The 12538-nt window shown below is 34.1% G+C and overlaps 1 protein-coding gene across 4 annotated transcripts in view; it reads left to right on the plus strand.

The window, feature by feature from the left end:
• The window catches only part of UBE3A (ubiquitin protein ligase E3A), a 100061-nt gene that overhangs the window by 64097 nt on the left and 23426 nt on the right, over positions 1-12538 (plus strand). For all 4 annotated transcript variants that reach the window (XM_077768038.1, XM_077768133.1, XM_077768066.1 and 1 more), the window contains 2 exons: positions 1737-2983; positions 12340-12484. In XM_077768038.1, the coding sequence (XP_077624164.1) occupies positions 1737-2983; positions 12340-12484 (1392 nt within the window). The remainder of the gene's footprint in view (positions 1-1736; positions 2984-12339; positions 12485-12538) is intronic.

Genomic DNA, 12538 nt, shown 5'->3' on the forward strand with positions numbered 1-12538 from the left:
TTAAGTTTATACATCCCATAAGCTCCAAACTTATTCTTCATTCCTCTCAAGGGGATATATGTATAGATTTAAATTTTTTTGGTGAAGAAAACGAGAGGCATATGTTTATCTGGTTTTGTCTGAAAGAAAATAATGGCAAATATAAAAACAGCAAATATAAAAATATTTGAAAAGGTGATAATGGAGCTCTAAGTTACTATATGGAGATAGATGTGAGAGGAAGTGAGATGCATGCTAGCAAACTGCTACAGACTCTCACCATTGTAGTAGTCCCTGTCTCCAGAGACTTTTATCTCCAGAATCCTTGAAATGTTCTCTTCTTTTTGCTTCTTCTGTGATTTCATTAGGAGTTCAACTTAACATTACTGTAACTCTGAAAATGTGTAATAAATTGATATTTCGTCTGGCTTTTCATTGCCGCCTGTCAGTTTTGCCTCTTATGGGGTTGTTTCTTAATGAGGGAGAATGGATATAATAGAAAAACATACTAAAACTCCTTTGGATTTAATACTATAGACAGCAAAAACAATGGTAATTAAGTGCAAAAACAGCTTATCTTTAAAATTTGTATATGGACGAGAAAAAATACCAAGAAAGATTAAGCTTAATTTAGAGGGACAGTCATTACTGGTGTCTTAAAGACTCTGAAGGCAAGATAGAAAAAGGTGAAAAGCTTCTTTCTGTACTACTAAGGATTAACTAGACTGCAGTATTAAGTAGATACCAGAAAGAGTACTGGCTTATTAAACAAAGTAGAAATTTATTTCTAGCTCATCTGTGACAGCCATGATATTCTATTCTAGGTTGGCAAAGTTCTGCTTCACATAGTCATTCAGCAATGCAGCTGAAGTGACATTGTTACCTTTAACACATGGCTTCCAGAGCATTCTCTGAGCATCACCCCCATTAGCCAGAAGGAAAAGCTGTGGCCTGAAAGTATCACTTAATCTCAAAAACCTGGGAAAGCTAAGAGATGTTGTCCAAATCTGCCCAGAAAGAAGGAAATTGGTAGCTACAGTACTAGTCTTTTCACTTGTCTGCTCATAAATTGCCTTCTTACCACCCTATTTTTTATTACCCTGTTTCCTGTTACTCTGTAAGGTTTGTTCCAACCTGATTCTTGGCTGCAGATGGCAGTGTTTGCCAGCTTCAGGTCTTATGAGTAATGGTGTATTAATTCTTTTCAATCACCCACAGAATAACCACTCTGGAAAAAACTAAAAACGAAGACTCCAAAGGAACCATTTGATTTTGAGATGTACAAAAGTAAGACAAGGCCTGTTTATTTAAGAGGTTGCTGAAGGAACCTTTCTTGCCTTCTCAGTCTTTTGAGAACAAAGTAGTGAAATAAGGAAGAAACCTCTCAGAAGAACAATGTTTCTTCTCTAAAGTGAGGTTGTAAGAGGTGTGGATGAATCAGATCAGCACATGATAGCATGGTTCCCATATTTACAAATTAAAGCTGCAGTGTACTGTGATTATGAAATGAGTTTGAACTCATTAAATGCTGTGTATTAATGAAAATGTAAAAGAATGGGAGAGGTTGCTGTTGATTCATTGAAAGAAATAAGTAAATATATTTTGTTGAATCTAAGTATCAGATACGTTTTAAAAGAGTTGTACCTCATTAATGGCATTGAGTACAAAATGTTTGGCTGTCTTTTCACTAGAACTTATTAAGACAAAGTAAACATACTTAAAAAATAAATGTTCTCCTTTTTTCTCTAATTTTCTAGATGTGACTTACCTAACAGAAGAGACGGTATATGAAATTCTTGAATTATGTAGAGAAAGAGAGGATTATTCCCCTTTAATCCGTGTTATTGGAAGAGTTTTTTCTAGTGCTGAGGCATTGGTACAGAGCTTTCGGAAAGTCAAACAACACACCAAGGAAGAACTGAAATCTCTTCAAGGAAAGGATGAAGACAAAGATGAGGATGAAAAGGAAAAAGCTGCATGCTCTGCTGCTGCTATGGAAGAAGATTCAGAAGCATCTTCTTCAAGGATAAGTGATAGTTCACAAGGAGATAACAACTTACAAAAATTAGGCCCTGATGATGTGTCTGTGGATATTGAGGCCATTAGAAGGGTCTACACCAGATTACTCTCTAATGAAAAAATAGAAACTGCTTTTCTCAATGCACTTGTATATTTGTCACCTAATGTGGAATGTGACTTGACATATCACAATGTATACTCTCGAGATCCTAATTATCTGAATTTATTCATTATTGTAATGGAGAATAGAAATCTCCACAGTCCTGAATATCTGGAAATGGCTTTGCCATTATTTTGCAAAGCAATGAGTAAGCTACCCCTTGCAGCCCAAGGAAAATTGGTTAGACTGTGGTCTAAATACAGTGCAGACCAGATTCGCAGAATGATGGAAACATTTCAGCAACTTATTACTTACAAAGTCATAAGCAATGAATTTAATAGTCGCAATCTAGTGAATGACGATGATGCTATTGTTGCTGCTTCAAAGTGCTTGAAAATGGTTTACTATGCAAATGTAGTGGGTGGGGAAGTGGACACAAATCATAATGAAGAAGATGATGAAGAACCCATTCCTGAGTCCAGTGAATTGACACTTCAGGAGCTTTTGGGAGAGGAGAGAAGAAACAAGAAAGGTCCTCGAGTGGACCCACTGGAAACTGAACTTGGTGTTAAAACTCTGGACTGTCGAAAACCACTTATCCCTTTTGAAGAGTTTATTAATGAACCACTGAATGATGTTCTAGAAATGGATAAAGATTATACTTTTTTCAAAGTAGAAACAGAGAACAAATTCTCTTTCATGACATGTCCCTTTATATTGAATGCTGTCACAAAGAATTTGGGATTATATTATGACAATAGAATTCGCATGTACAGTGAACGAAGAATCACTGTTCTCTACAGTTTAGTTCAAGGACAGCAGTTGAATCCATATTTGAGACTCAAAGTGAGACGTGACCATATCATAGATGATGCACTTGTCCGGGTAAGTTGCGCTAATGCTTAAAAATAAGTACTAAAATACGTATGGATTGCTGGGGAGATTGTAATACACTTCAATGATTTCATTTTATAAATGACTATTTGAAAAAAATGTGTTATATGGTTTAGGAACACATGGACATTTTGTATTATAAATGTAAACCTTATACGTTTGTTCTTCCTATCCAAATTTATAAATATGTTCCACAAACTGTTGGTTGTCTTAAATAATGGTCACTCTTTCTTTGAAAAATAATAGATTTTCTAAATATTGTCACCTAATCCCAAAGGTGTTTTCTCTATTCAGAAGAAAGTGAATGTTGGGAAAAGACTAGAACACAGGAACAAGGGGAGTGTGGAGATGCTAAAACTGGGAAGAGTGGTACAATAAAGTCATACCATAGAATAATAAGTAGTATCCAAAAATTCCATGACCTAAAATTTAGAGTTGGGTTATTGTGAAATTGAAGTGATCTAGATACTTTAGTGTGTGTTGCTAGTAAGAGTTACTGCTGGGTCACTCATAATGCCCCTATGGCACTGCCTGATTGTGGTATTTTTTTAACCACTTAAGTATCCATATGAACTACTCTGGGTCTTGAAGTTTGTTGAAACTTCTGGGAAAACAGCAGCTATTCCAGGAATCTTGAAATTAATGGTGTCTTGTATCATCAACCCAATCCAATGAGACTGAGCTAGGATAATATTGGGAACACAGGTACACACTTTCTAACTTCCTGTATCTCCAGATTGGTTGCCTTTTGTTCATTCCTTCACCCTTAGCAGAAAATAAGAATCTTAATGCCCCCATTTAAGAATGCAGGCCTGTTCAGAAGACAGAAATCAATTGCCAGTCATGTACCAAAATTTACATTTGCCATAGGGTGCTTTATCACAGGTTTTTATTATATTCAGAATATTAGATACACCCATCATTATTAGTTCTTTTTTTAACCACTTCAAGTAAAAGTTGATGTCAGCTAAAATTAAGATACAGTAAACCTTGCATACTAGCAAAAGATAAATTATGACACAGCTAGGAAATAGTGGTATTTATTTAAAGTATATTTTAGTTTTAGAATGGATTTGTCTAAATCTGAATATTCATAAAACTAAACCAGTGGAAAAAGTTGTTTGACAACTCAGAAACTTAAACGTTTCAGAGATTTTTGTGCCTCTTTTGTTTGTTTACTGGTTTTTAAAAACGTCAAATATATTTCTTTTGTTGAAGAAAGGTTCTACATTATTTAAGCAACTCAAGCAATTTTTCATCGGAAGCAGAAAAAGGCATTAATTGTTTGGAGTAATTATCATTGCTTGCTTTCTGATCCTTTTTATTTTACTCCTTTAGTTTTGAGCTACATAAATAATTAATATACTTAATAACTTAACATGCAGCCATCAACTTTACATAGTTAAGCAGAATGGTAGCGTATCTCATAAGAACTTGAGTGATGTTTTCTGAAAAGCACATTGAGGTCTATCTATAAATTTCAATTTTTAGAGCAGAACTGCAAATCCTCAAACAACACATCTTATGTTTGGCTTTTTGGGTGAGGATCCTTCCATCTATTTCCAGCAAAAGCGATGCCTGGCTTTTAAAAAGCAGTAAAATGGGGTGCCGTGGTGGCTCAGTCGGTTAAGCGTCCGACTTCAGCTCAGGTCACAATCTCGTAGTTCATGGGTTCGAGCCCTATGTTGGGCTGTGTGCTGACAGCTAGCTCAGAGCCTGGAGCCTGTCTTGGGATTCTGTGTGTCTGTCTCTCTAACCCTCCCCTGCTCATGCTGTCTCTGACTCTCAAAAGTAAATAAAACATTTTTAAAAAGGCAGTAAAATCACTATAAGATTCAATCCAAAATTTTTTTTAAAAGTTGTCCACTTTCCTTATCTGCCTTCTGCTAAGAAATCTACCCAGCTTTATTTTCCTTCCCCTGCCTTGTTTCCCGCCACCACCCCCATAGTAAAGCAAGGCTAATAAGAATCAACAAAAGTTCAAGTACCTGTTGTATACTTATTTATTCTACCATCTAGAACTTTGAGGAAACGATCATTTTGGTTTATAAGGCCTTTTTTAAAGCAAATGTTAAGGTAAAATTAACTGAACTTTTTAATGATGCTAAGAAATTGTGGTTTTTTTTAGTGAGTTCTTCATTATATCAAACCTGAGTATTACAATTTCACCAGTTGTAAATCAGGATTCACTAGATAATATCTGTTCTTAAATATTACCAGTCCACAAAAGCAGTTCACTTTAGAAATCTTTGCCCTTTGCTAAGCAGTAAAGATACAAAGATGAATTATGACCACTGAGAAGCTTCTTAGGGGCTCTAAATGCTACTACTAAGCAAATTTTACTCTTCTTTGTTTTCTTTCTTTCCTTTTTAATAACAATATGAAAGGTCAGAAAAATAAAATCATCAAAATAGCCCTTGTGAGTCAGTCAAGTTGATATTCTATTTTTTAAAAATATTCAAAGAAGGTGTGATTATGATAAAATCATTGGATTTTAGTAACAAAAAGTAGAAGGTTAACAATAGAAAATAGTTTAAGGTCATCTTCTCAGCTGAAATCTCAAAAGTACTGATGGGTTTTAACATCTTATTCCCCGGGGTGCCTGGGTGGCTCAGTCGGTTGAGCTTCCGACTTTGGCTCAGGTCATGATCTCACAGTTCGTGTGTTCGAGCCTTGCATCGGTTTCTGTGCTGACAGCTCAGAGCCTGGAGCTTGCCTTGGATTCTGTGTCTCCCTCTTTCTCTGCCCCTCCCCCACTCAAACTCTTGTCTCTTTCTGTCTCAAAAATAAATAAACTCAAAAAACAAAAAAAACCCATCTTATTCCTTAAGGATCTACTTTGCTTTTTTAAAGCCTCATTCTTTCTTCTGTATCAGTTTGACAAACAAAATAAATCTATAGACCACTTTCTTATGGCCTGCTAATATAGGGTCAGAAAGAGAAGAGGAAATGAGAAACTTTGTGGTGAGCTCAGTATTAATAATTAAATAATTAAGGTTATAGGGTCATAGACTTTAAGAGCTAAAAGGAGCCTTGAAGTTCCTCTACTCCTTAGTTTACAAATGAGGCCCAGAAAATAGTGACTACATATATGACATTCTTGAGTATGTTTTCTGTAATGTCTTATTTTTCAGTTAATTGTTAGGCTGACTGGCATGGAAGAAATGGGAGGGGGGGTAGTACCTTCAGCTAATAATTACAGATTTTGTTTTAATGAAAAATATGTTAGCCATTTTCTTCAGCCATATAATTGAAACCATAGTAGCAGTTTATTTCCTAACTGTTAAGAGTTTTTTTTAGAGGGACTGACTGTCGTTGATGACAGCTGAATTAATGTTTATAGTATTTTAGTGAACCTTAAATGCTATTGATTGTAGGACACACTATTACTACTGAAAAAGAGAAAAAGACTGCCAGTTAGTTGTGAGTGAGCTGCTACCAATAGTATGGTATGTCCAGATTTCAGAGATGTTAAAATGCAAAAACAGAAATTTGAATTTTAGAATCAATGAAATATGGTAAAATATTAATTGCCTTTTCACAAGTAGATATCTCAGAATCATTTAAGAACTACTCCCATACCTGTAAGTTACTGGAATGTTTCCCCCAGGAGTTTCACTATGTTTTGTTGTTTCTTAGAAAATAGTACAGTGATAGCCATGAGCTCATTTGAATTAAAACAATCCTAACATGATAAGTTTCTTACAGTATTTTACTCATAATACTTGTCTGTTCCTTTACAAGGAGATACTTTATTATTTTCTTAGACAAAGCAATCCCAAAGGAAAAGGGTGTAAATATTCATTCATACTTTTAATTTTAGAAGATTATGTTAGGAGAGTATGAGTATCATGAGTATCACTGCCTTCACATCTGAATGGGAAATTTCTTTAAAAAATTTTTTTTTTCTCAAGGTTCTACTCTGTAGAGATTCAGATTAGGAACTCTGGTGTGGAGCCTAGGAATCTATATTTCTGGTCATGTCTGCAGATACTCCGTTAAAGCCAGTCTGTAAACCAGTATTTGGGAAGATGGCAACTGGTACAATTTACATATACATATTTATTGAGGCCATTTTTATATACAAGTACATACTTGGGAAACTGGAAGTCTTTAAGAGGGTGATGAAAATAACAGGTGTAGAATAGGGATTGACAGTGGTGTGAGTCCTGGTTCAGATTAGGTTCTTGGTTCTGGGAATCCTAGAATTTTGAGTGGGGATCTAAAGATGGAAAGGAATGGCTAAGTAGAACTAGATAGGAAAGTCCAATACTGAGAACTGGAACAGATAAAAATGATAAGCACAAATGTAAAGCCCCCTACTACCAATTAGTTCTGCTCAGTCCCCTCTAAAAACATCATTCATTTTTTTCTGGGCTCTAACAGTACTGACTGACCCAGGTCCCAGTATTATCCTTGACAGACACCCGTAGTTATTGATATAAAACCTGATTCTTTTATTTAACAGTTGACCTACAGTGCTTTAAAAATTAGATTATCTTGGGGAGCCTGGGTGGCTCAGTCGGTTAAGCATCCGACTTTGGCTCAGGTCATGATCTTATGATTCATGGGTTCAAGCCCCACATCAGGGTTGTGCTGACAGCTAGCTCAGAGCCTGGAGTCTGTCTTCACATTCTGTATCTCCCTCTCTCTCTGACCCTCCCCTGCTAATGCTGTCTCTATCTCTCTCTCAAAAATAAATAAAACATTAAAAAAATTAGATTATCTTGTGCTGTTCTGAGTATGATTAATTTTATCTTGTACACTTATATTGTGCTTAATGCAATGATGATTATTGTTTCTTACGATTTATTCTAAAGGAAATGAAGATCTTCCTGCCTGATTTATGTCCTCAAAGGGAGATTAGGGGAATGAAGCAGATCTACATAGATTCTCAGCATCATATAATAATCTAAAACAATGAAATTTGTTATTTATTACTTTCACATGTGAGAAAAATGAATCTCAGATTCTGCCTATCAAAATTAATGGCAGAATTGGAAATGTTAGAACTCTCAAGGTTCCTGGTCTAAAAGCAGATATGATTATAGATTTGGCTATTACCCAAACATGTAAACTTTTTATGTAAAATGTAAAAAACTATCTGTTTATAGAGAAATGAAAAAATTAAATGAAAAAATCTAAAGATCTTTTTCTACTCAGTAACTTAGAGGTATAAACAAAGTGTTTAACCATACAGTCTAATAAGTTGACTGGATTTCTTTAAGCCAGTCATTCTTAGAGATCCTAGGTATTCTTAAGTATTGGGTCTGTTTTGGATAAAGATGACTTTGTCATGAGTAATAATAGCCCAGAATACTATAAGATTTAAAGGATAGGGTTTTCCTTTTAACGCTTTACATCTGGCAAGTTTATTTTTATATTAAGATGTCATCCTGCCTAGGTATTCTAGGAATGCTTTGATACCAGATCAATTTTTTAAAAAATGATCTCTCTAGGATTTCATCATCATGGCCAATTAAAAGTTCAGAAATTGAAAATCGTTTTGTCCAACAATTGATGAAATCAAGAGTCTTAGTAAGAAGAGGAAGTCATATAAGGAAGAGGTAGATGCTATTACATCCAGTCTGTTATTGTTTATCTTAACCCAGTACTCTGCCCTTTGCCAGTCTTCATATTAAATTAATACAAAATATACCCTACTTTAAGAAAACCTATGTATAAAGATATAGGTCTGTATACTAAATGATTTCAATTCAAGGATTCATACAGATTTTCCTTTTCAGAATGTTCACTGACCCAGTCTTTCAGTTTCCAAATATCCTATTATTGCATTCAAGACAGCTTTTGATTTTCATAATTCTGTTTTTGATTTTCATAATCTTGTTTTAAATGGTATGTATTAATTACAGAAAGTGGTAATCATTCTCTACTTGAACAGTGGGTCAGGAGTGGTTGTGTTTAGGAAAAATAAAAATAAATGCAGCCCTTTAATGGCCTTTGTCAAATGATAACTGGTAAATTTTATGTTATAATTAAAAGTAAAAATTGTTTTTAAAGGTAGGCTGTCCATTATAGATAAATGATAAAGTATTTTATAGAACCACTCAGTATATACCTGAGAATGATAATCTAACATATATAATAATGGGAAATTTTTGCCTGGAGAGTTCCGTTGCCACAATTGATTACATCCTGATTATAAAATATATGTTTATTGTAAAAACTAATTGAAAATACAGAAAACATGAGGAAAATAGAAGTCATTTATAATTTCAAAAAAGATTATTGCTAGTCATTGAAGAGAGATAGGAAGGCATAATAGTTAAGAGCTTCCTCCTGGATTAGAATCTCTGCCCTACCATTTACTAACACTAAAACCAAGTTACTGAACTTGTCATTACCTTGGAGTCTTCATCTGTAAAATGGGATTGATAATATTACTGGCCTTATAAGGTTGTTGTGAAAATGCAGTGAATTGGTATATGTAAAGTGCTGAGAATAGTGCGCTAGCACATGGTGTTGTATATTCTTGCATTGTTACTGAAATATTTTTGTTCTATAATATCTGGGTTTTTATCAGGCATACTTGAAAGAATTTTTAGTACAAATAAAAGTAACAATAAAAAAGGCATTGTTGTACAGGGAATTCATCTAGTGCTTCATATATATTAATTTTTTATTTATCATTTTCATTTTATAGATGAAACTAAAGCAAAGAAAGATACAGCTATGTGCTTACAATTATAATTATAGAATATTACATTGAATTATTTTAGCACTCAGGGTGGTGAGCAGTATGGAGATTGATAGAGACAGACAGGCATTTAATATTTTATAAGAATGAAGTTAGGGGCTGCTGGGTGGCTCAGTTGGTTGAGCATCTGACTCTTGATTTCAGCTCAGGTCATGATCCCAGGATTGTGGGGTCGAGCCCCATGTCAGGCTCTGTGCTGAGTGTCGAGCCTTCTTAAGATTCTCCCTCCATGTGCCCCTCTCCCTTGCTCACATGTTCCCTCTTTCTCTCTCTAGAAAAAAAAAGTGCTAGGAACATCATTAAAAAAAAAAAAGAATGAAGATAAATTTGTTTCAGTGTCCTATGACATGTCTCAGGTGCAGCTAAGACTACAACACATGGCCTCTGAATCCTGTAGAATCTACATCAAATTCTTTAAAAAGATATCAATCACATTGATTAATGGAGTTAGCTCTCATTTGTGAATGTTAATGAGGAACTATAGGAAGCATAATTTAAATATCAGATAATCATTTTTTTCACCTTGGAATGCATTATACTTTTGATATAAGCAGATTTGTCTTTGTGTTATAAGGGCATATATATAAACATTGACTTATATTCCTTTGACACCTAGGCAGGTGGGAACTGGAAGAAGGAAACTAGGAATGCGTTCCATGGCAATATGGGATGTTGGCGTGATGGGTAAACCACATTGGAGCTGATAATTCTGATTTAGTTCTCAGCATTCTTTATTTTCTGTGACTTGAACAGGTTTCCAACTGGAACTATTTTTCCCCAAGATTCTTTTCAAACTTGGGACTAGGATGTAAAATCAAATTGTGAATCCTTTGTTTAGAGATCAAAGTTATTTTAAAAGGTTGCAACATGATGTGTTATCTTAATAATATTTCCTGCTCTAGAACTTTTTGCCATATATTTTTATTAAGCCTTCACATCTTTGCCATATGAAGAGTACTATCCCTTTTTTTTCTTTGCAGATGAGGAAACAGGCTTACCTGAGTCGCTTGCTAAAATTTAAAGTTTAAAGTTAAGTGATAGTTGGAACTACTACATAATATTTATTCTGTCTCAATTCACAACACTCTGTCACAAAAATTATCTTTAAAAAATTGGCATAAAATTTTTTTGGTAAATATTAGAGACCACTGTTAACAGGACATTTCTTAAAACTAAAGATTCTAAATTCATAGACTGTAAAAGTTGAAGATATCTAGATAATTTCAGCCTTTGTTCTTAAAGCTTTTTTGACTGCAATCCTAAGTAGGAAAGAGATTTTACGTAGCATAGGTACATACGTGTATGTATATCTGTACATATAGTTGAAACAAAAGTTTCACAGGATGGTAGATGCCATTACTATGTGAAACACTTCGTTTTTCCTCCCATTGTTGGTTTTAAACCACCAAATAAATTGGGCTGCCCACTGAGTGGCAGTTGACAGTTTGAAAAACATTGATCTAGAACAACTGGCCTGATTCATGAGTTTGAGATTTTATTTTTAATAGGCATTCTAGAATGTCCAAACCAGTGCTGTTATCTACAGTGATTACTTAAGGACTGTAGTACAGTTATCTTTATTACATTTGCATTTCTCAAAACCATTTTTAAAATTCTTGTTGGGATGGTTGGAATAACTTGAACACTCATAAATACTCTGATTTGGCAAATTAAAAAAAAAATTAATGGCCAGAAGGCATTTTAGGTCTATTTAACAAATAAAGTGGGTAATCAGTCAGGCATGCTATTAGTAAATTTGAAATACATTAAAAATTGAAATATGAGTAGTTCACATTAGAATTTACGGTGTATTTTATTAATCTCTTAATGACTGAGATCACTTACAATGTATATTGTTCTATATATTCAAAAAGTATCTGGTAAAGATTTATAGTTGAAACAATGCAAGATACTAGGGTTTGATAACTGTTAGTAAGAAATTAAGAGTAAGGATATGAGCAAGCGTATGTCTCATCTGCTTTCAAAAAAAAGTGTATATGAGATGTCTTCTGAGCCATCAAGAAGTGGCAATTTGTACTAAGTGCTGTAAGAGACCATAAGCTGCTTCCCTATTTATCCAATATGTTTCTTCTCTTAATTGAAATTATTTTATTTATGGCTTAATACATACCAAAACTTAATTCCTTAGTTTCTATTCTATTAAATGTAAAGAATTACTAGCAAACAAATTTGAAGTCAGACTTCTATACTCCGCTGTTTTTGCTGAAATGATTTAGTTTGAATAGTCATGTATTTGGCTGTGTCAACATCTTTCCATGTCTTAACGTAACAGCTCAGGTTTGTTATACAGAAGTAACAGAAAATCTAATTTTAATTTTCTACTATATGTTAATTTCATAACAAATCAATAGTTAGAAAGTAGCTCTTTTATATTTCTATGCCGATTTCTTTTCTGTTCTATTTTTCTATTATCTGTGAGACTCAATCTTTGTCTTTACTGGCTTTTTACCGGTTTGCTTCCCATTTCCGTTTAAAACAAACCAAAAGTCAGTATCTTTTATTTGCTCCATAGCCCAAATCCTTGTTTTTATTTTTTTCTCCTTATTTTTATTTTACTTTCATCCTTAAAATGGCAGTCATCTTCTTTTACTCTCTTTTTACTCTCTAGCTAGAGATGATCGCTATGGAAAATCCTGCAGACTTGAAGAAACAATTGTATGTGGAATTTGAAGGAGAACAAGGAGTGGATGAGGGAGGTGTTTCCAAAGAATTTTTTCAGCTGGTTGTGGAGGAAATCTTCAATCCAGATATTGGTAAATATTTTGGTGATGTGATCATAATGTCATATCTTTTCGAATTCAGAATTT

This window comes from Crocuta crocuta, unplaced genomic scaffold, assembly GCF_008692635.1.
Source record: "Crocuta crocuta isolate KB4526 unplaced genomic scaffold, BGI_CrCroc_1.0 scaffold493, whole genome shotgun sequence".
Taxonomy (NCBI): domain Eukaryota; kingdom Metazoa; phylum Chordata; class Mammalia; order Carnivora; family Hyaenidae; genus Crocuta; species Crocuta crocuta.